Raw genomic sequence first — 23,833 nt, 5'->3', positions numbered from 1 at the left:
TCCGGAGGGCCCGCGAATTGGCGGCAGACAATCTACGGTACGCTCAGCAATGACAGAAAGAGAGGTATGACTCGCACTCCAAGGTACAGGAATTCCAGCCAGGGCAAAAGGTGTTAGTGCTATTACCCACCTCGACAAGCAAACTGTTAACCCAGTGGCAAGGACCATTTGAAATCATGCGGCGGGTGGGGCCTGTCAATTACGAGGTATATCGCCCAGGGCATCGGAACACAGGACAAATCTATCATGTCAACCTTCTGTGAGAATGGCACCAGCCAGAGGGCTGGGCCGCCTTCGGGGAGGGAGAGCGCCGAAACGTAAGGAGGCAAGAAATGGCGGGGGAAGGAGGGATCCCGACGCCAATAGGAGAGATCAAAGTAAATATCGAACTGTTGGGGCCCCAGGTGGAAGAAGTGAGGAGCCTCCTAAAGGAATTCCGAAAGATCTTCTCCGAAGAACCTGGATGGACCAGAGCAGCGTATCATTCCATCCCAACCTCGCCTCGTGTCGTTGTACGGGATCGTTGGCGGCCAACACCACACCATCTGACCAAGGAGGTACGTGAGGAGGTAAAGAAGATGAGGACCCTGGGGGTAATTAGGCCATCGAGAAGCCCGTGGAGAAGTGCTCTAGTGCCCGTACGCAAACCTGATGGGAGTCTGCGACTATGCGTCGACTACTGGCGATTAAATGAGGTGGCAACCTTCGACGCTTTCTTGATGCCTAGTGTAACGGAGCTGGTAGAACGTATCAGCGCCGCGAAATTTATAACCACCTTGGACCTCGCGAAGGGGTACTGGCAAATACCGGTGCGACCGGAATATCGTCAGAAGACAGCCTTTGGAACCCCCTGGGGCCTGTACGAATTCGTCAGAATGCCGTTCAGCCTACATGGTGCCGCCGCCACGTTCCAATGCCTCATGAATCAGCTGCTGGCGCCGCATGCAAGATACGCAGCGGCGTACCTTGACGATATCGTCATATTCACACGCTCCTGGGACCAACACATGCGGGCCCTCAGGGCAATACTTCAGGAGCTGCGACAAGCCGGCCTGACAGCAAACCCCCGCAAATGTGCGGTGACACAGAAATATACGAAATACCTAGGGTTTTGAGTAGGCCAAGGGACTATACGGCCGTTAGAAGACAAGGTGCAGGCCATTCGGGCCTTCCGACCCCCACAAACACTTAAACAACTACGATCCTTTTTAGGGTTAGTGAATTATTACCGGAGATTTGTGCCCTGATTCTCCGAAGTGGCGGCCCCACTGTTCGAAGCGTTGAAAAGTACCCCCCGAAAGGAACTCAAATGGACTGAGCCAAGACTACGAAGTTTTCGAGCCTTGAAGAAGGCCTTATGTGAGGAAGTAGTGATACATACCCCTAATTTTGCGAACCCTTTTACTTTGCAGACCGACGCCTCCGAGGTTGCTATAGGAGCTGTCTTAACGCAACAGGACCCTGGGGTGGATCGACCGGTGGCCTATGCCAGTCGGAAACTACTCCCCGCAGAGACCAGGTATTCGACAATAGAACGAGAGTGTCTGGCAATCCGGTGGGCGGTGGAATACTTTAGATATTATTTAATGGGGAGAAAATTTACACTGATCACAGACCACGCCCCCCTCAAATGGCTTAGCTCCACCAGGACCGATAACACTCGGATTATGCGGTGGGCACTAGCCCTCCAACCCTTTAAATTCCAAATTAGATACCACCCGGGAAAGGATAATATAACAGCTGACTTCCTCTCCAGATGCCCCGAACCGACGACCTCCGGCGGCAGGCCCAGAACGAGGGGTGGGTATCAAAGGAGGATCAAACCGGAGGCGGAGAGACCCCCCAAATCGCCATAAGGCAACTGGCGGGGGGGTTATGTCCCGGGGAGACAGGGCGGAGCTTGCCCGTGACGGCGGCGGAGCCCGAGCGGGACATCCGCCGCTTGTTTGCACTGGAAGCCGGTAAATGGCCGGCCGGAAAGAACGGGGCAGGAGTCCACAGAGGGGACTCACTGCTGCAGAGGTGGAGGCGAAGGCTCCAGGAGGGGAGCCGGCAGACAACTCCGCACCGGGTGGGAGTGCGGACCCCGGCGAGGAGTGGCTGCCCGCCCAGGCGGAGGGAAGGACAGCAGTGGCAGCCGGACCCCGGGCCCCGAGCGGGGAGTGGCGGATCGGCCCGGAGGACGAAGATTCCAGCGACGGGGAGTTCTGGGACTGTGCACCTCCAGCTCACGGGACTTACAAGTCTGGGGTCAGGGCGGGGCCCCGGGAGGGCACCGATGAGGCACAGTAAGCGCCTAGACCAGTGCCGGACACTAGCGGCCAGGAACCCGGTGAGGAGTATCCCCGGGAAGGTCCAGGTCGAAGGCTTGGTGCTAGCCAGCTAGGTTTCATAGATTCATAGATGCTAGGGTCGGAAGGGACCTCAATAGATCATCGAGTCCGACCCCCTGCATAAGCAGGAAAGAGTGCTGGGCCTACATTACCCCAGCTAGATACACATCTAGCCTTCGCTTGAAGACCCCCAGGGTAGGGGAGAGCACCACCTCCCTTGGGAGCCCGTTCCAGACCTTGGCCACTCGAACTGTGAAGAAGTTCCTCCTAATATCCAATCTAAATCTGCTCTCTTCTAGCTTGTGGCCATTATTTCTTGTAACCCCCGGGGGGCGCCTTGGTGAATAAATACTCACCAATTCCCTTCTGTGCCCCCCTGACGAACTTATAGGCAGCCACCAGGTCGCCTCTCAACCTTCTCTTGCGGAGGCTGAAAAGGTCCAGTTTCTCTAATCTCTCCTCGTAGGGCTTGGCCTGCAGGCCCTTAACCATACGAGTGGCCCTTCTCTGGACCCTCTCCAGGTTATCCGCATCCTTCTTGAAGTGCGGCGCCCAGAATTGCACGCAGTACTCCAGCTGCGGTCTGACCAGCGCCCGATAGAGGGGAAGTATCACCTCCTTGGACCTATTTGTCATGCATCTGCTGATGCACGATAAAGTGCCATTGGCTTTTCTGATGGTTTCGTCACACTGCCGACTCATGTTCATCTTGGAGTCCACGATCCCTTTCCACTTCCGTGCCACCCAGCAGGTCATTTCCTAGGCTGTAGGTGTGCTGGACATTTTTCCTCCCTAGATGCAGCACTTTGCATTTCTCCTTGTTGAACTGCATTCTGTTGTTTTCTGCCCACTTGTCTAACCCGTCCAGGTCTGCTTGCAGCTGCTCCCTGCCCTCCGGCGTGTCCACTTCGCCCCATAGCTTAGTGTCATCTGCAAACTTGGACAGAGTACATTTCACTCCCTCATCCAAGTCGCTGATGAAGACATTAAAGAGTATCGGTCCAAGGACCGAGCCCTGCGGGACCCCACTGCCCACACCCTTCCAGGTCGAAACCGACCCATCCACCACGACTCTCTGGGTGCGACCCTCCAGCCAATTCTCCACCCACCGGACTGTGCAGTCATCCAAGTCACAGCCCCTTAACTTGTTCACCAGTATGGGGTGGGATACCGTATCAAAGGCCTTCCTGAAGTCCAAGTATACGACATCCACCCCTCCTCCTGCGTCGAGGCGTTTTGTAACCTGGTCATAAAAAGAGACTAGATTGGTCAGGCACGATCTGCCTGCCACAAACCCATGCTGGTTTCCCCTCAGCATAACTTGCCCTGCCGGGGTCTCACAAATGTGAGCCTTGATAATTTTTTCAAAGACTTTGCCAAGGATGGAGGTGAGACTAACTGGCCTATAGTTGCCCGGGTCCTCCTTCCTCCCCTTCTTGAAAATGGGAACCACATTGGCCCTTTTCCAGTCCTCCGGGACTTGACCCATGCGCCACGAGCGTTCAAATATTCCCGCCAGTGGCTCTGCAATGATGTCGGCCAGTGCCTTCAGTACCCTCGGATGGAGCTCATCCGGGCCTGCCGACTTAAAGGCATCCAGTTCCTCCAAGTGACCCTGCACCACCTCAGGGTCCACGCATGGAAGTCTGGTGCCTTGCTGCTGCCTCCCTACACTCCCAGTGAGAGACTTGTCATGCCTCTCGCTTAGGAACACTGAGGCGAAGAACTCGTTGAGGAGTTCAGCCTTGTCCCCTCTGTCTGTCACCAATTGTTTCTGCCCATTTAGCAGAGATCCTATTCCTCCCTGGGCCTTCCTTTTACTCCCTATATATCTAAAAAACAATTTCTTATTGTCTTTTACTTGGGTTGCCATCCTCAGCTCCATGGTAGCTTTGGCCTGTCTAACTGCCTCCCTACAAGCACGACCAGAAGAGGTATATTCCTCTTTGGTGATCTCTCCCTGTTTCCACTTTTTATGCGCTCCCCTTTTGGCCCTTAGTCTGCCCTGGATTTCTCTGGTCAGCCAGGGAAGCTTCCTGGCCCCTTTCCCTCTTTTACCTCTTACGGGGATCGTCTCGCTTTGTGCTCGAAGGATAGTTTCCTTAAGGCACAGCCACCCTTCTTGGGCTCCCATCATTTCAAAACTACTACTCTGTAGTGCGTCCTTCACTAATCGCCTGAGTTCACTGAAATCAGCTTTCCTAAAGTCCAGCACGTTCACCCTACTAGTTACCTTACCCACTCGACGCCTTATGTTGAATTGTATTTTTAGGTGATCACTGTCCCCCAGATGGCTACCGATCTGTAGGTCCCCTACTATGTCATCCCCCGTTGCCAATACCAGATCCAGTAAGGCATTCCCCCTAGTGGGACCATGTACCTCCTGCGTCAGGTGGAGGTCCTGTACACAGGTTAGAAACCTGCGTGAGCGGTGGGACTTTGCTGTCTGTGTCTCCCAACAGATGTCCGGGTAGTTTAGGTCCCCCATGACCGCTGCCTCTTTAGCTTTTATGGTCTCCGAGAGTTGCCTCAGGAGCCCCAAATCTATTTCTTCCCCTTGATGTGGGGGTCTGTAGCATCCTTAGATGAGGAATCCGGTGAGAAGCACCACCGGGAGGGTCCGGGCGAGAGCTGGGGCCTCGAGTACAAGGAGACTCGAGGGGGCGTAAGGCCGGGGTGAAAGGGGGTGGCGGAGCCCCGCAACGTGACCGCCGGGGACCCCGGGCTACGGAGAACCAGGAGCCGTCCTACTGAACCTAACAGCAAGTCGTGGCGGGCAAGAACCAGGGCAGGAACCTGCTGATCCAACATCTGCTCCGGACCAACGGCGTCCCAGGGTGAATAGCGGCACCCGTCCACCGTGAGCCGCTATTCCGAAGGGGGTTCACCCTCCCCCCCTTCCCCAGCCCGACGGTCACATGCACCTGTTTTAATTGCCCTTAAAATGGTCTAAGCATAACGACGAACTTCACCCTCAGTCACAAAAAGCAGCAAGCAGAAGATGAAGTCCACCTGACTTTTGCAGTACTAGTTTTTAAGGACTCAGGGTGGAATAGGATCAACTTTAGACACCTAACTATATATAGGCACAGAATAGATGGAATAGGATCAAGTCCTCTGAGCTTACACTGTATAAATGAAGTTATTTTCCTTTTCCAGGTAGAGCAGGTCCAAAGGAATGCATATTAGTCAAAGCTGGTTATTCTATATTTATTTCAGCACAGCTAATAGTAGGTAGAAAGTTGACATAGTAGCTAACAACTAAAGAGGAAACATTCATAATGAAGATGACTTGGAATCAGAAGAGTTTGATAGTTTGACTAAACATAGAATTTGAAGCAGGGATGTAACAATTCAGGTCCAATGGTACTGGAAAAACATACAGCTAAAACAATTCAACAGCTTTCCATGACTTAATGCCTATTTTATTTCATCCTTTTGCTACTTCAGATCATTGCTGATAGCAATAATTATCTCAAATGATTGAGGATGGATTTCTGCATCATATGCAAGAAAAAAGTTTTCAGAAGGCACAGAAGTGACAAAATGACAAACACTGAATATGTGCACAGCTGCTTATTGTTGTCCCTTATTAGCTGCGTGTGCAGCAGCTGTGCGCATGGATAATTTTGTCAGCAGTCAAAACCAGAGAAGGGAAGAGGGAAATTAATGTTCGGGGAATTTCTGGAAAATGTAACCAAACAATAGTAAAAAAACAAGTGTGTATAGCATGCTTTGAAGTACAAGTTGCTTTGAACTACTTCATCTGCCAGAGCCCTGTGAAGTGATTACAGAATATTATATATACAGTTCCTGATTGATAGCAAGGTAACTGAATTATATGTAACACACAGTACGGTACGTGGTAAGACTTGGAAGTATAAGGCTAAAAATACATTAAGAGTTTCTGATAACATCATTATAACCCAGAACAGACACACTAGTTACTTATGTCATCACTAGGACACCAAGCATTATGTTCACCAAAGTAGATAATATTTTTTATCTTGGACAATACAATGCTTGAACACAGAACTTTGTGCAGAAAACAGATGTGCACAGAAGCAAAAGAAAAAGCACTTGGAGAGAAAGAAAACAACTGTTTTCCTCTCAGGAAGTGACAGTTAGTATTCAGATATCAAATTCTGGTCTCCTTTTTTGTTGTGTGCATTAAATTTGTACCAGTACAAAGTAGGGCTGTGTGAAGCTTCGGTAGCTGATTTGATTCAGAGGAGATTTGGCCTAATTCGGTGTCCGAATCTCCAAATCCGAATAGAATCAGGAGACCAATTAAAAGCTTCAAATAGATTCAAAGCACCTGAATCAATTCAGAAAAGATTCGGCCATAGACTAAACAGGCAGCTGACACAGTTGCCTCCAGCTGGTAAGTCTGTTGGGATTGGGGGAGAGGGGAGAGAAGTGGTGTGTGGGGGGGAGGGATTGGAGCTGGGGCTGGGACAAGCTGCCCAGCCAGGGCGGGGGGTGCAGGACTCGGGGAGGGGGACATGGGGGCATGGGATGTAGGCGCAGCATTTCTCAGAGTGGGGGCTCTGCCCTGCTGCTGTTTGCCCAGCTGGGGTGGGGAGAGGGGCGGGATGCAGACATGGCTCGCTCCAGGAAGAAGGGGACAAGCAGCAGCAGGGCACAGCCCCCACTCCCAGTGTTGCTGCACTTGCCTTTCCATGCTGACTGGCAAGTGGTGTCAACATAGAATCCCTGCTCCCAGCGCAGATGCAGACATGGCATTGGGACTGGGGGCTCTGCCCTGCTGCCGCTTGCCCAGCCAGCATACGAGAGGAAGCATGATGCCGGTGCGGCACACTCCGGGCAGAAGGGAGCAAGCTGTATCAGGACATAGTTCCTGTGCCCACATCAGCATTGGGAGCAGGGACTCTGTTCTATCGCCGCTTGCCAGCTCATGTGGGAGGGCATGGGATGCGGGCATGGCAGCTCTGGGAGTGGGGGCTATGCCCTGCTGCCACTTGCCCCCTTCTCTCTGGAGTGAACCTCCCCACCCCCGACACCACCTAAGCAAGTGGCAGCAGGGCACAGCCCCTGCTCCCCTCTCTGAGTGCTGCTGTGCCCGTATCCCACACCCCGCTCCCCCTCCCCGAGTAACACGCTGCCCCACCCCAGCTGGGCAGCTTGTCCCGGCCCCAGCCCCAGCCCCAGCCCCAGCCCCTCCCTCCCCTCTCTCCCAACCCCAACAGACTTACCAGCCAGAGGCTGCTGTGTCGGCTGCCTGTTTAATCTAAGCCCAACTCTCCGAAGCAGCGTCAAATCTTACATATTTGATTTGGCCAAATCAAATTGGGACAGTGATTCTAACCTCCGAATTGAATCACTGTCCTCTGAATTGGCTAAATCCGAAGAGAATACTTGCCGCTTCACATGGGCCTAGTACACATACATTTGGACTCAGGAGCTTAAAAGTAGTCATAACTGTAAAAGGATATAGATGTTTCATTATATCCATGAAATCATTACATAGAATATACCTAGGTCATATACTCTGCTTTTCAAGTCAATTATACGGTTAATACATTGATTTGTACTAAAAATGGCTGATTTATTCCCATTGTGTGAGATTCACTTACATCAATAAAGAGAGCCCAAGACAAACAAGAAGCTCAGTCCCATTTAATTTTCTACTTGATACTACAGAATCTTTCCTACAGACAAATGCACTGTATGTAAGGGGTGCATATGATTTGTACTGACTTTGAATAAAGGAAGAAATCTTTTCTACACAATTTTAGTAACGTTTTATTCTTTTACATATTATACTTATCTACTGGTATTTCAATTGCCCTTTACTACATTTGCATCTTTGCTCCTTTTTAAATGGCTATTTCCATTTATATAATAAAGTTAACCAGAAGTTATTGTTTTAACTGAGCAAGGTTTATTTGGTGATTTTTTTTTTTTATTGGTCCAACTGCACATTCACAAATAAACCTTCTTGCTTCTCAGATATTTCCTGGGCCATTATGGCTACAGCACAGTTCTAATCCTACTACTTTTTTATTCGGTATTTAGTTTGGGCTATGCCTGTTTCTGCCTCAGACCAGCTGAAGAACATTTTATGCCCAAAAGCTTGTCTGACATTTCCCCCAACCATACAGTTTGTCTAACAAAAGATATCGCCAAGCAAGCTGCGCTCCCCTACACAAGTTTAAATAAGCCTATCAACTTTCTTAGAATAATAAATTCTCACTGTGGGGATGGTTTGATTACATCAGTGGAAAGGTCATTAGTTTCTATTAAATTATAGTGGTGCCTACTATGGAACCTATAAACAAAGACTGTAATCCAAAATATCATTAAAACAGACAAACTCCTGCATTGTTAAAAATGAAGTGGCTCCCAGTGCAGTATTTAAGACCTTTAAAATTGCTATATAGTTTCTGTTTGGCTTCTAACTATAATTTTTAAACAGGAAGTGTTTGAAATTGGGCTCTGGCTGATATTTGTCCTTAGCAGTCCAACCATCCATAACTGACAGGTCTTTAAAAAAATTAACTATTTTATTTATAATTACATTTTGACAAATCTTTTAAGATTACATATCATCAGACACACACATGATTGATAGATCAATCTATCAATATACATCATATATCCATCCAAAGTTAGGCAGGCAGATATATCCTGAGTTCACCAAGTAGTTTAAGAACCCTTCTGAATTGGAACCCATTTCAAATAAATATGAAGGATTTCCTCATTTTTTCAATAATGTTAATGGAGGCACCTGTTTCTTTCTCCACTCCCTGCACCCCCAACACTTTAAATTTGTAGGCAGTGGTCTTGCATTTATGACCATGCTTAATTTATACACAATTACTCTCATAATACTCAGATGATTTTTTTTAAAATTTTTACAGGACTCAGATTTTCTATGACAAATCTAAATTTGGCAGCAAACAGCCTCTTTTCACAAAAAAACTCATACATTCTGACAAAAGTCCAGTTTTCTGTGTGGAAACAGTTGCTATGAATACCTGTCTTAATTCTAAGCAATTTTACCTCATTAGTCTTTAAGAATGTATACAATTTAATATTGCACTTATTTAGAGATGCAATTGTAATAGCTAATAGAAAATGTGCAGTCAATATTTGAAACATATTTACCATAGAACAATATACTACTTCCTTATGCACTTAATCTATTCCAACACGGAGGAAAGGCAGCAAGAAGGCACAGCAGCCTTCCTGGCTCTCTAGGGACCTAGCGGACCTCCTGCGGCTAAAAAGGAAAGCCTACAAAGGATGGAGGACAGGATTCAACTCCAAGGAGGATTATTCTGCGCTGGCCCGGTCCTGCAGGGAGCAAACCAGGAAAGCCAAGGCTGCAACTGAACTCCAACTAGCTTCAAGCATCAAGGACAACACAAAGTCCTTTTTCAGATATGTGGAGAGCCGGAGGAAAAGCAAGGGCAACACTGGACCCCTGCTAAACCAGATGGGGCAACTGGCAACTGACGCCCAGGAAAAAGCCAACCTATTAAATAGGTACTTTGTGTCAGTCTTTCATCAGTCCCATGGGATGCCCATGCCTGCTATGGGACAGGGAGATCCGGGTGATGGGGATCCCCTACCCTCCATCAATGCTGACCTCGTGCAGGAACACCTTGAGAAGCTGGATACCTTCAAGTCAGCTGGCCCTGACAATCTACACCCCAGGGTACTCAAGGAGCTGGTGAGAGTCATAGCCCAGCCCCTGGCACGGATCTTTGAAAACTCCTGGCGCTCTGGTGTAGTGCCCAAAGACTAGAAGAAGGCCAATGTGGTGCCAATTTTCAAGAAATGGAGGAGAGTGGATCCAGCTAACTACAGGCCCATTAGCCTGACTTCTATCCTGGGGAAGATCTTAGAAAAGTTTATTAAGGAGGCCATCCTTGATGGACTGGCCCAGGCTAACATCCTAAGGGATAGCCAGCACGGGTTTGTTGCGGGTAGGTCTTGTTTGACCAATCTCATTTCCTTCTATGACCAGGTGACCTATCACCTGGACGAGGGAGAAGAGATTGATGTCATATATGTTGACTTCGAAAAAGCTTTTGATCTGGTATCCCATGATCACCTCTTGGCCAAACTGGCCAGTTGTGGCCTTGGCTCCACCACGATCCGCTGGCTGGGAAATTGGCTCCGTGGTCGGATCCAGAGGGTTGTAATTGATGGCAGTCACTCATCGTGGTGCCCTGTGACCAGTGGGGTCCCTCAAGGCTCTGTCCTGGGACCCATACTGTTCAACATCTTCATTAATGATGTGGACATTGGAGTCAGGAGTGGACTGGCCAAGTTCGCCGATGACACCAAACTTTGGGGCAAAGCATCCACGCCAGAAGAGAGGTGGGTGATCCAGGCTGACCTGGACAAGCTCAGAAAATGGGCAGACGAGAACCTGATGGTGTTTAACACCGGAAAATGCAAGGGTCTCCACCTTGGGAGGAAAAACCTGCAGCATCCTTATAGGCTCAGCAGTGCTACGTTGGATAGCACTACAGAAGAAAGAGACTTGGGGGTCATCATTGACCACAAGATGAACATAAGCCTCCAATGCGATGCTGCGGCTAATAAAGCGACCAAAACGCTGGCTTGCATCCATAGATGCTTCTTGAGCAAATCCCGGGACGTCATTCTCCCCTTGTACTCGGCCTTGGTGAGGCCGCAGCTGGAGTCCAGTTTTGGGCTCCATAATTCAAAAAGGATGTGGAGAAGCTTGAGAGAGTCCAGAAGAGAGCCATGCGCATGATCAGAGGTCAGGAAAACAGATCTTACGATGACAAGCTGAGAGCCACGGGACTCTTTAGCCTAGAAAAGCGTAGGCTCAGGGGTGCTGATGGCCACCTATAAGTTTATCAGGGGTGACCACCAGGATCTGGGGGAATGTTTGTTCACCAGAGCGCCCTAAGGGATGACTAGGTCGAACGGTCACAAACTCCTGCAAGACCATTTCAGGCTGGACATAAGGAAGAATTTCTTTACTGTCTGAGCCCCCGAGGTCTGGAACAGTCTGTCAGCGGAGGTGGTTCAAGCACCTACATTGAACACCTTCAAGAGTAAATTGGATGCTTATCTTGCTGGGATCCTATGACCCCAGCTGACTTCCTGGCCCTTGGGCAGGGGGCTGGACTCGATGATCTCCCGAGGTCCCTTCCAGCCCTGAATGTCTATGAAATCTATGAAATCTTAACAGTTTACTTCCTTTCAGAAAAAGGAAACAGTAGATTTGAAACATACAGCCGAAAGCCAAACATCTATTTTCTTGCAGGTCAGGGAAAGGTCTTCACAAAAACCCAAGCGATTAAATTTCCCTTGGACTTGATGTAAGTCACTTAAGAGCTTCTAATTTTTTTACCTTATTATTGGAGGATTCTGCTTCTGACAGAGAAGAAATCTTATCATTAGCACACAGGACAGGTCTGAGGTATATTATATGTAGGTATAGATGCAGATCTTCTAGTTCATTATGAACAGGAAATACTAATAGTTCGAGGATAATTTAAAATGTTGGGGAGAAATAAGAGACATTCCAGTAATGGGATTTGGATAGATGGCCTACTCCATGTTTCTCTGGAAATGAGACCACATACAACAGAACTGAAAAGCCAGATTAGTAAAGTGGTACCAAGTACAAGTAAGTTTTAAGTATGAAGTGAATAGTCCTATTCTATTCAGTCAAAAGCTCTCTCAGCTTCTATCAAGTCATCTGCCGCAAGGGAATTGAGTTTATTTGCCAGGTGATAATGTTGCACACAGTGTTCAGGTGTTTGTAAAATCTGTTTTTGACAAGTCCCACTTGGGAGATATATATAATGCATAGAACTATTGTTTCCTAGTAACTGCATTGATGTGGCAAATATTTTGTACCTATATTTGAGAGCAATGCTCCAGTAATTAGTTTAGACCAAGGGATCACAATCACATTTCAGAATAAGGATAAACAGTTTTATATAAAATTGGCCAAATTTAGGTAGTTTGTATATAGGAACAGTAAGAGGCATACCTCTAGAGCCAGAACAAGGTGCCTTTCTGCCCCAACAAGTCAGGCACATGGGTAATTGTTGGGTAAAGCTGGGAGCTAAAGTGCTAGCAAAACTCTATCATGCTTATAAATCTCAGAGGTGAAACCAGAACTCAGGTTTTGTGGTTGTAAGAGAGGAAAATCTCACTATAATGGTATTGTAAGAGTCCCTAACAATTGTTGACCCACTTCTCTCTATTGTCCAATAATGTCTTCTCTCTTTCAAATATTTACAGGAAAGATAGTCAAGTACTCATTACATACCAAATGGATAAAAATAAAAATAAAGGATGGATTATTAATTCTAATGCATAAGTCACTTTTGAAAATAGATTTATATTAGGGATCGGCAACCTATGACCCATTGGCTGGATCCAACCAATGGAGTAAATTAATCCAGGCAGTGAAGCCCAGATATCAGCAGTAGGGTGGGGCTTCCGCAGCAAAAGGGGATTTACAGACATAGCAATGGCTGACCTGGAAATGTTGGCTCACCATGAAACAAATGGCATTATTTTGACCAGCTGCTCCTGAAGGTTACTGAACCTTTATTTATGTGCTTAACTCTCTTGGGCACTTTTGTTATTTCTACCTTTTGTGCTAATAGGGTTGAACTCTTGATTTATTAGTAATTTAAATGGATTAGTCATTAATTAATTAGACTAGGAAGTACATTTAAGAGAGTTAATTTATCACATCTCAGGATCTGGGCCCATATTAAAGGAGATTTGCAAAAGTGTCAGTGGAACGTAAAAACACCAAACCCATTTCCTTGCATTAGGAAACTGTCAATGCAGGCTATATTGATATATGTATAGCTTCAATCAAGTTTAGAGTATTGACAGAGATTTCCACTGGGTTATCTCTAAACAGATTTAAAAAACACACACCTTTAAAAATAGTGCAGGTGCAATTTTTTAAGTAGACCATGCAAAAGCTAATGAGCTACACTTAAATGCTAAAGATTCCTCAATGCCAGCTAGTGACATGATACAGGGGAAATGTGTTCATATGGGTTCCTGGAGTAGAGAAAACATTATGTTATGAACTCTGAAGGGTTTCCTACCTGTGCAGATGGGCTAAGGGAAAGGAAGCAGAAACCTTCCAGTATGCTAACCAATTTCCACCCAGCTTCTTATCAGGACTTCATTAACATTGAATATGAGATAGAAACAAGGTTAAAGTAGTATTTTAATCTCTAAACCCACTGAGTCAGCATGACAGTAACATACAACTCAGAATTAATGAAGACATGCGAGAATGTTTGCATTGCAAGAGGGAGACGAAGATAACAGAAGGTGAAAGGTCAAGTCCATTAGCAGAAAATAACATTTTAATTCAGGCTGTATTTCAGGAGTTTAGCCTATTCCCAGTGTGTCCACAGTTGACTAACCTGCTGCTAAACAACCACCCTATTCAAGGAAGAAGAGAATAGTGGGTGTAACTCACCATTACTAAAATGAATTGTGCTAGTCTCCCTTTTCTTAAGCTTACAAAAGGAACAATAAACTCGATGAATAAAAGGGGTTTTTTTAGAAAACCCAACCTCTATTCACAACTCACCTGAAATTTTTTCTTTGCCACAAAATACTGCATCCTACGTATCACCTTAATGGCAGCACGATGGTGTTCTCGCAGCCTGTGGGAAAAACGAGAAGGGTGAGTCAGGTGAAAGAGAGCATCTCCAGCCAGATAATAACAATAACAACTTTCAGTAAGTGCTTCAGAAACAAGTGAATGTTTATGCAAGAAGCAACAATTCCCACTGTGGACACAACACACCATTATTTTGGCCAAAAAGAAAATGAAAAAAAAGAGAGACTGTTAAAACCTGGAACTTAATCTTTATGATTTATGTTAAGACTGAGTGTACTTCACAATGTTAAGTGGTGACCATATGAATCCCTTCCTATGCCAGATAACCACCACCCCCCAAAGCCCCTCATTGTTTTTGCTATCTTTCGTTCGAAAAAGCCCAGCGACAAACTTTTAGAGAATTGGCTCTTGGGTTCCATATGTACTTCAATGCCCTGTTCCATTTGCAAGTGCTCCAGTGCTGTAGCCTATTGTATAACATTTTTGCCCAAACACCTTGCAAAGTTTTTCTCCACTTGCATGGATTTATCTTTCAATTCTCTCTCTCTCTCAAGGACTCTGGACTGATTAACTGCAAGGAAATGAATGATACTACAATAGTTGTAAATGTTTCATTCACTAGCAGTTGTCCCAAAACAAAACCATAAATTAATATAAAGAACAACCAAAATAATCTGGATACCATTTAACAGGAAAAAACCACTAACCAGAAACAGAATCAAGAAAAAGTTCACAATAACTGACTACTGTAAACGATTTAATTTTCAAAACAGTGTATTAAATACTACACTTTGTTATCTTTATAATTCATTAGGAACTGGTTTTTCAGTATACTTTTCATTTTTTTAAAACATTTATAAAATGATAATCTGTTCCTTATAGTTATAATAAGACTTGTACTGATGATTATGTGTGCTTATTCATTCTTACGGCAAACAATCTTAATCTTGTAAAGGCCCATTTGAGTGGAATTAATGTAGTTTCTTCTCCATTTAAAATACATCAATTAACAATAAATCACTGAATTTTCTTCCTAGAAGAGTTCAATGCTTTTAGTAGCTACTAACGAATGAAGACAGAGCAGAGTTGGCCTTCCTTAAGATTTTTCCAAAAGCATTATCTTTGTAACTTATTATCGGTAACAATGATGATTATTTGCTTATACTGATGCAGGCTTCAGCTGCTACTGTGCAGTGCTGTCCTGACTGTATTGAGTTGATAGCCTTCCTATCCTTTCTGAGATGGGAACATCACATAAAGATCCTTTGCATGTTTGGGTTTCCCACATAGTACAACTCAACACTATTAGCCAAACCTCTAGAGTCACATAAGCACTTTTTTCAGAGCATCTAAAAAATGTCCTTGGGGCATGTTTCCTCTGGTCAAAGCTTTCCATTGTGAAAATGATGAAACTACTTTGTAGGCAATTATAGTTCTACTTCTGTAAAATAATTCAGTAAAAAACAGCATTCCTTGAGGAAAACAACATCCTTTTCTGCCTGCAAAAACAGCCTCATTTTCTTTTAAAAAAAAATCAGAATGAAGAATTCCACTGTTTCAGATGCAACGATTCTCATGCAGGGTGTGGGGGCAGCCTGGGATGCTGCCAAATCCTTTGAAGGGTGAGGTACGAAGAGAAAATCAGATAACCTAAGGAGACATATGCAGGCCCAGACTTGTCCCTGCCTAAACATTTTCCTAGGCCTACTGCCTAGTCCATCTGTAAGAAGGTAAGCACTGTAATATGTATACTAGTTTTTGGAATTGGGTGCTCATTTCACAAAAGTGATGGAGGGGTGTACTTGAGTACAAAAACCTTGAGTACCATACACTAGAAAACATCATTTATTGTAAAGTCCTGGTGCAAGTCTTCTCTACAAGTTACTATGTGAGGTAAGGCAAGGTTCTTTGGGTAGATGTGATAGCTTTTATTAGACCAACTAAATAGTTGGATAAAAGTCCCTGCTTGCTAAGAACATTTTCCCAACTATTTACTTGGTCTAATTAAATAAAAGCTATCACATCTACCCAAAGAACTTTGTCTGCCTATGTCCTTAGACCAACATAGCTACAACCAACAACCCTGTTATGTGAGGTAAGGAGCTTTTATTTAGCTAGATACCAAGACATTAACCTTTGAAAACCATGCTTTCGGGGTATAATTCTGCAGCTGGATCTGTCTGCATATGCAGACCCTTGCTCCTTTCTGATACCCTATTAGTCTCTCTCAGTGAAGTTTTATACAGGTTCAGATGACTCTGCTCATTCCAGGGAGGATCATGGTTCAAGAGAATAGGAACAGAAGTGCAATCCTCTCAGCTGGAACAGAAGTTTCATTGGGATAACTCCCAGAGAATGGATGTACCTAACTGAAAGTGAATAAATCTTATGTTGTCTTACATATCCATCCTTTGGGTCATTATTTTGGCATCTATGTGCCTTGCAATTCCTGCTTAAGCAGAAAGTCATTGTTTTTTAACTCTACTTGTTAGGTTTCATTTAAGTGCCACTGGTCGCGTGATTTCTACCTTGATATTAAATAAGGATAGGTGTGAAAGTCTGAACTGTACTATAAACATATTAGTAGCCAAAAAAATTATATGAAAAAACAATGGCAGTAAAATACTTTGGTGTGATTTTGTTTTGTACTTTATTTAATTTGGGATCTTCTCTTCAAGCATGTTAGATTTTAGACATGTACACACAGCTGCCAACAATGTCAATGGAATCATCAAGCTTCTCTAAGATAATTTGTCTCATAAATGAGATAGTCATCAATTAGAATAATAAGGTATCCATTGGGGATCTCCATTACATGATACTAGAGGTTTTCCAAAGCAACCACTTTTCAAACAATCTTTTCCCCCCACCTTATTCTTCACACCAGGACTCCAACAGCACCGCCCCCTGCACCCAAGCCCCCCTCCCTGCCAATTCACCCACCACTTCTTTATTGCTAATACTGACAATGTTAATTCTGCATACAAGGCGCTGCTTATTCCCAGAAATTAAATAATTCTATAATGAGAAAATGGAATAAGGAATTTAATTAGTAGCCAAGGTTATGATCCACACTTGTTTGATCTTTTGTGCAAACTAGTAACTTTAGTAAATTCTGAGTTTAAACATTAACTGGTGCAATTTGTTTGTATGACCATTTGTGACACTTCTCTAATCTCTAAACAGACAGCTGGTGTATTATCATGTCTATAATGCATTAGGTCCTCTTAGAATTGCACATCTGCCACCTAGCCATACAACCCTTTATCATTCTTAAAGTAGGGTTTTCATTAATACATTTCAGGGCACAAGGAGCAATGAAAAATTTTAAAAGTGCTTCTTGATATAGGTAGCAACATTCCGTCACTGCCTGTGGGCCAGGTTCTGCTAAGTGGGCTGGAAATGGCTGATGGAGAACTCTTTTTATGCAAGGGAAATTCCCCATAGATGGAAAACAGAGGTAATTTTACCTCCTTCTTCACATCTTGTGCAAAAGGTTCACAGGCGATGTGGGGTTGCAGAGCTCAGATCCACCATGCGACTGTCCACAGCTGCGTGATTCCTCAGGCCAGTGACAAAGTGGGACTCCCCTGAACACCATGGCTACCTTATGCTAGGGTTGGGATTATGTGATGATGAGTGGTAGCCACTGCTGGGGGCTGTATGTTTTTGAAAACCTTTTAATTTCATTTCAGTCTCTAAAGGAAGTGGGGTAGACTTAAAATTCTAGTCTTCCGATGTTATGGGATTGGATTTAGCCAGCTTTGGCAAAGAGTTAATTGATGAATGTACCCTGGGTAGGTCAGAGAGCAGGAAAGGCGAGACTGAAAAAAGATTCAGAGTTATTTAATATTTTTTGCAAGCCAATAACAAACAACACACACACACTTGCCTTTCATAAAGATATTTACAGAAAGCCATGCATTAAGGTTAGGTGTTGTATGGCACTATTAGGAAACATATGGCCATCGCTGAAGAGACTTGCATTTGTTTTTGCCTAATAACCAGTGGACACAGTTGACACATTATCTTAAAACAAGCTGAAGAGGATTTTGTGTCTATAAAATCCAGACTGAGCTTCAAGTAACATCTCAGTTGCATCTTGCTGAAGAGAAGTCACGTAAACTTTTAGTTGACTTTAGTGCAGGGCAGGCAGTGATGGTGCCGGCACTACTGGGAGGGGTGACTATGGGGGGCTATGGGGAATTTTGGGGTGGCTATAGCCCCCCCAAGCCCCTTCCCCCACTGCCAACCCTGCTGGCAGGGCATGCAGCAGGGCGGGGAGCTACTCTGGAGCCCAGCTGCCATCTTGCGGCGGTGACAGCATGGTACAGAGCCAGGGCAGGGCCGTGATCTGCAGCCTGGTTCTGAACCATGTTGTCACCACTGCAAGGAGCCAGGGAAGAGCCGCAATCTTCTGCTGTTTTGCCCACCCCTGCCTTAGACCAACACAGCTACAACCAACTATCCTTTATTCACCTGTGTTACTTTTCTGGATCTGAATTATTTCATAGACTGTAGCTGACCAGATTGAATTTTCCTGGGGACTACTCACATATGCAAAGCTGAATACATGGCAGGATTCAGCCTCAGATTATTTATACCCCCTGCATAGATTCTCTTACTCTAGGTATGTGTATCCAACGGCACAGTGGTAGCTTAAATAAATGAAAAAGTTAAAAGAATATAACAATAAAACGGTCAGTATTCTATGCCAGACTGATTCTTCTCTTTTTTTCCCATTATGTAAGGCATGTTACAACGCCGCATATTTAAAAAACAAAACAAAACAAAACAAATGAATAGTTCATCCATGTCTGAACAGAGCTGACAATTTACACAACATCTATATGCAGGGAATATGATACTGGAAAGCAAGTGCATAACAGGCACACTTGTTATTCTTTAAAAGGATTTATGCTTATCAGGGAAAACCACGTGCACATTTTGCTGTGATAGATCAGAATCAGTTTACCCACTAAATGCCTTGACAAACAGTTGATGAATAACAAGTTACACCAGATTCAGTCATGTCAATTTGACTGTAATCCTTTAAATGTAGTGGAAGCACAGCTGCATTCAATAATGTACATTCTTACACTCACAAAGGCAGTGCACAGATTGCATGAGATTTCCAGTGGGCTTTAATTCACGGAATGGAGCTCTGGAATAGGCAGTGAAACCCTGCGTCAATGGGAATTATGCTTCTGCATTGACTGGGGTAGGGTATTATAATCCCTTGGTAGCTGACATCAATACTGGGTCAGGAGGGCCAATGGATCAACACAAACCAAGACCATTTATATTCTGACACCTACAAAAAAGGGTTTTTATTTATACTCATAACATTTTATAAATACCCAACAGATAATATATAGGTCCATTTGTGTATTTGACCTCAGTGATTCTTTTTAGAACGGCATTCCCTAACATTTTAATGCATTTATAAAGGTATATCCTAGCTTGCAGTCCTATGTTCACAAAGGGTCATGGTGAACCAAATTAAATTTTGTAGGCGCAGGCAACTTCCTGCAGATTCAGGATCTTAGAATCTCAAGATGAATTATGGTTAAAAAGTTGTACCTAAATGAATTGAGCATGTATAGAAAAAAGGGGGATGGATGTACTCCAAGAAGAAAATACCATATTTTCAAAAAGGAAAAAAATAATATCGTCAGGTTATAGCATGGAACGCGTTATTTTGTTTTTAAAATCACTTGCTAGGGAATTAATGTTTTTTAATTGACCATTAGGAATAACTTTATCCTAATTACAATATGCAAAATTATTCACATGCTGAATTCAGTGATCCATAATTCACTGCATGCTTAATGAATCACAGTTAACTACAGACCTATGGTAACTAGCTTTCAGAAAGAATATCTCAATATGTAGTAAACTGGTACGATGTATGTAATTTTCAACATTTCATAAAAGATTTCCTTTCCCTATTATGTCTATTTAAAATATTCTGATCGCCATATACACCCAGAAAAAAAAGCATGAAATTCCGAAATTTGAAGTCCACAATCCATCCTTAGCTCACGTCAATGTCATTCCTTTGTTTGTTTTTTCATAACTGTAGGCTATGGATGGATCACCAGCTAAACTTTGGATTTCTTGCCTCTTGTTGATTTGTGTCATTGTCTTCAGGATCTGTGTACATCTTGCCTACAATATTCTCCAATATTAGATTTTTCTCAAAGAAGTGATACGCCAAATACCAGTGGCAGCAAATACCATCTTTAAAAAAAATCTTCATTTTTTAAATAAATCCTTTAATAATTGCATTCAATATCCATTCATTTGCTTGCTTCAGGAAAGTTTTCCAATATAATGATTTAGTATTAAGGTAGATATTAAAGCACTGAAAGAAAAGGTGGTGCTGATTTCCTATTGATATTGTCTGTATTTTTGTTCACTTGTAAAACCTTTCAGTATCAGAACTACAATGTTTGCCACAGTCCTTCCAAGGTACACAGAGACTGATATTATCTGAGTTTAAAGGTCAACATTGTCTATTCAGAATTAGTTTTCTTTGAGACCTCAACATTAGCAGGAGAGTCGCAGATTTATAATATCTTTTACAAAATACTCATTTTTCAATAAATCTAGCAGAGCTGAAGTCAAGCTCAGTTTTCAAGTACATTTAAATTCTCTGCAGTCTTCTTGGATTTCTGACTTAAGACACAGCTAAACTACTGAGAATGAAGGCTGTAGTTGGTTGGCTTGAAGTTTTTGGCACGAGTCATTATTTAGACTTGAACTTTATCTTTAACACATCAGATTTTAATAATACACTTTGCAAGTGAACTGGAATATATTTTCCACATAGGAACTGAAAATTGTTCGTTGTAACAGAAACTGGTGGAAGAGATTTAGAACAACTACATTAAGCCACTTCATTAGTGCATTTAAGTTTAATGGAATCTTTCATCATTTGTTCGCTAGCGGCTTTTGGTATAGAATTTACTATAGGCCAAGGTTATTCTTGTCTTTTCACACATTCTGTCATTCCCTGCCCATTATAATCCATGAAGTCTCTCATTATGGAGTAATGTTTTAAATGTTATGGGTTGAAATGGATTAGGTTGCATCTACATGTATTCTATATAACAGGAAATGATTGACCACAGTATCAGAAAGTGAAATCAGAGTCATTGGCTACTGAAAACATGCTACCCAGCTTCCTTTTCTTTCTCTCTCTCTTTTTTTTGATCAGTGTTGGATCTTGGAAATCCATGTTTAGTTCCAGTGTACTTTTGTAAGCATTCTTACGATGTGTTTACTGAGAGCTCTTGACAAAAGAACCTCACCCGTAAGCAATTCATAAAAACATCTTGGGGACGTATTATTGAAAGCTGTCTTCAAGTGCTAACAAAAATACAATGACACTATTAGGACAGTATGGATCCAAAAATCAGGTTTGGTGAAAACAACCTCTGCCAAGCTTAATATTAATAGAAGTGTTTTCATAATATTTTCAGACTTGTAGAAACTGTTTATTTTTAAAGGAACAGCATTCCTTTCTAGCATTTGTAACCCAAACATTCCAGCCGCCTGGTAATCTGTGATTAGAAACTGACTATAAACACAATTAAACTGATTAGTCTATTGGTTCCCTGATAGCCACAGTCAGTTAGATGCAGAAAATAAATAAAGAGTGCAAGTGGTAACAAGTAACTGATTTTTTAATTCTTCAGTTACAATAATTTAAAGGTCTTCTTAGTAATTAGAGCTGGACAACTAATTCTGTTATGAATATTGCATGTGCCTAACTTGACTTTTTATCTGTAAATTACCTGTGACCAGTTTTTAGTTTTGTCCAATATAAGTATTCATCTAAATTTCAATTAATTCGACATAATCACTAACATTATTTCTGTGAAGAATTCCAGGTGAGTAGTTTGTATATGCTTAGTTTATTGTGCACATCTGATGTTAGAAATGAGTAAATGAGTTAGTTTGATTAGACCAGTGGTGATCAACCTTTTGGCCCAGGTGAATGTTGTGCGGCCAGTCCACTGGCTAGATTGAGCCCTGCTTGCCAGGATTGGGGCTTGGGGCCTGGCACGGCCCCCTTCCTGCCCTGCATGCTGGGATTGGTTCCCAGGGCCTGGCACTACCCCCCCCCCACTTTGGAATAGGCCCTAGAGACCCAATGCTGCCCCCTCCTCCCCTTGCATCTTGGGGCTGGGTCCTGGGGACCTGGTGCTGATTATGCTAAAAAATCAAGTGCCAGTTATTTTAGGAGTTGAATGTTCAAGTTTCAAGTCTGAGGCTATTCAAAAGTTGAGCAAAGGCTTGCATAAAATAAATTATTCTGATAAATGTTCTCAACCACAGGCTTTTCACCTTGCTCCCTACATCACTTCCCCCACTTTTGCCCCTCAAATGTCCCTCTACATCACAACCCACCATAAAGTTCTTTGGCTGCAATTCATTGCCTCCTTGCTAAACAAAACAGAGGTCTTCTTTCAGACTCATTGCTGAGATCCCTAATTGCTCAGTAATATCCAAAACATTAAATTTAGAATGTAAAATATTTAAAAATCAAGCTGAAAGCGCCAAGTGATACTTAAAAGTTTCATAATATGTGAAAGACACTTCAGTAAAATGTATTGAAGTATCTTTCACATAAAATGAAACTTTTTAAAACAGCCTACCAATAATTAATAAATAGCATGTTAAAATAAGCCTAGCTTATTTGCTATTCCTACATTAGATCTTTTATGTATAATGAAGAACATACAACTATTTCAGTTCTGACAAGATGAAAATACTACAGTTAAAGTGACATACAGCAAGGAACCAAACTGTTGGGATTAAATGGATGGAGCATCAGTGATTTCAGTGGGCTTTCTACCTCATTATACCTGTAGAGACTGTGGCCTTCACTATTAACATTTGGCCTGGAAATCTGGTGACAGCAGTCATATAGCATGAGTGGATGTAGAGGATATGGAACATGCTGTTGCACCTCTACTTCAACTGTGGACACATGCATATTGAGCTCTTTGAGTTCACTGGCTTATCAGTGCAGCTCTAGAACCGCAGGGGTGAACGCTAAGACTATGTGAAGCTTCACGTGCTGATTCAATTCAGAGGAGATTTGGCCCAAATTGAATCGGGAGACCAATAAAAAGGTCTGAATAAATCTGAAACTCTCTAAATTAATTTGGAAAAGATTTGGAGAGCTTTGAAGATTCGGGTAGTCCCCAAGCTGTCTACTCTAGGCAAGCAGGGAGGTGCGCTCTAGAGCCCCTTGACTTCTGGCCTGAGCCACTGCAGGCATGTGGAGGCATTTCTGGAATCAAAAGTGAATGTCTGTTCATTTGCTTATTGGCTCAATCTACACAGTTTAGATTAACATGAGAAGACTGAACTGATTCAGCCTCAGGCTTTTTGACCATCTGTACTTACCTTAAGGGAATAGAAAGTAAGCATCAGGGAAAGTAAAATTACAGGCACCAGTATAAAAGGAAGTAACACTCTCTTCCATGCCCATATCTTATCCTTTCTGATTAATGTTCTTTCTCCATTTATCACCATAGCCACTGACTTTGAATGTCAAGCTGGTATAAGTTATACTACTCCACTATTTATATGTACCCAACCTGGAGCTTACACCATGAACTGGCTCTTTGCTAAATTTGCCTCAGAGATTTCCAGGAGCATTTTTGTTTAAAACTTCAGTTGCACAGCTGAAAATAACTCTCAGATATGCATTGTATACATTAACAACTGAAACCAAGTGCACAAAGCAATACTGATCTTCTCCGCATGAACAAGGCTTGTTAAGAGGCCTCTGATGTTTGATATTGCAGCACGCAGTGTAGTTTATTTTTACCATATTATTTAACACACTGCGTCCCAC

The 23,833-nt window shown here is 43.5% G+C and overlaps 1 protein-coding gene across 5 annotated transcripts in view; it reads right to left on the bottom strand.

The window, feature by feature from the left end:
* The window catches only part of KCNQ1 (potassium voltage-gated channel subfamily Q member 1), a 613,215-nt gene that overhangs the window by 188,229 nt on the left and 401,153 nt on the right, over positions 1 to 23,833 (bottom strand). For all 5 annotated transcript variants that reach the window (XM_090032512.1, XM_090032508.1, XM_090032510.1 and 2 more), the window contains one exon: positions 13,924 to 13,999. In XM_090032512.1, coding sequence (XP_089888638.1) covers positions 13,924 to 13,999 — 76 coding nt within the window. The remainder of the gene's footprint in view (positions 1 to 13,923; positions 14,000 to 23,833) is intronic.

The sequence above is a fragment of the Crocodylus siamensis genome, chromosome 2 (genome assembly GCF_052110815.1).
Source record: "Crocodylus siamensis isolate JL-2025a chromosome 2, ASM5211081v1, whole genome shotgun sequence".
In the NCBI taxonomy this organism is placed as follows: Eukaryota; Metazoa; Chordata; order Crocodylia; family Crocodylidae; genus Crocodylus; species Crocodylus siamensis.
This window is presented reverse-complemented; position numbering and strand designations above follow the sequence as displayed.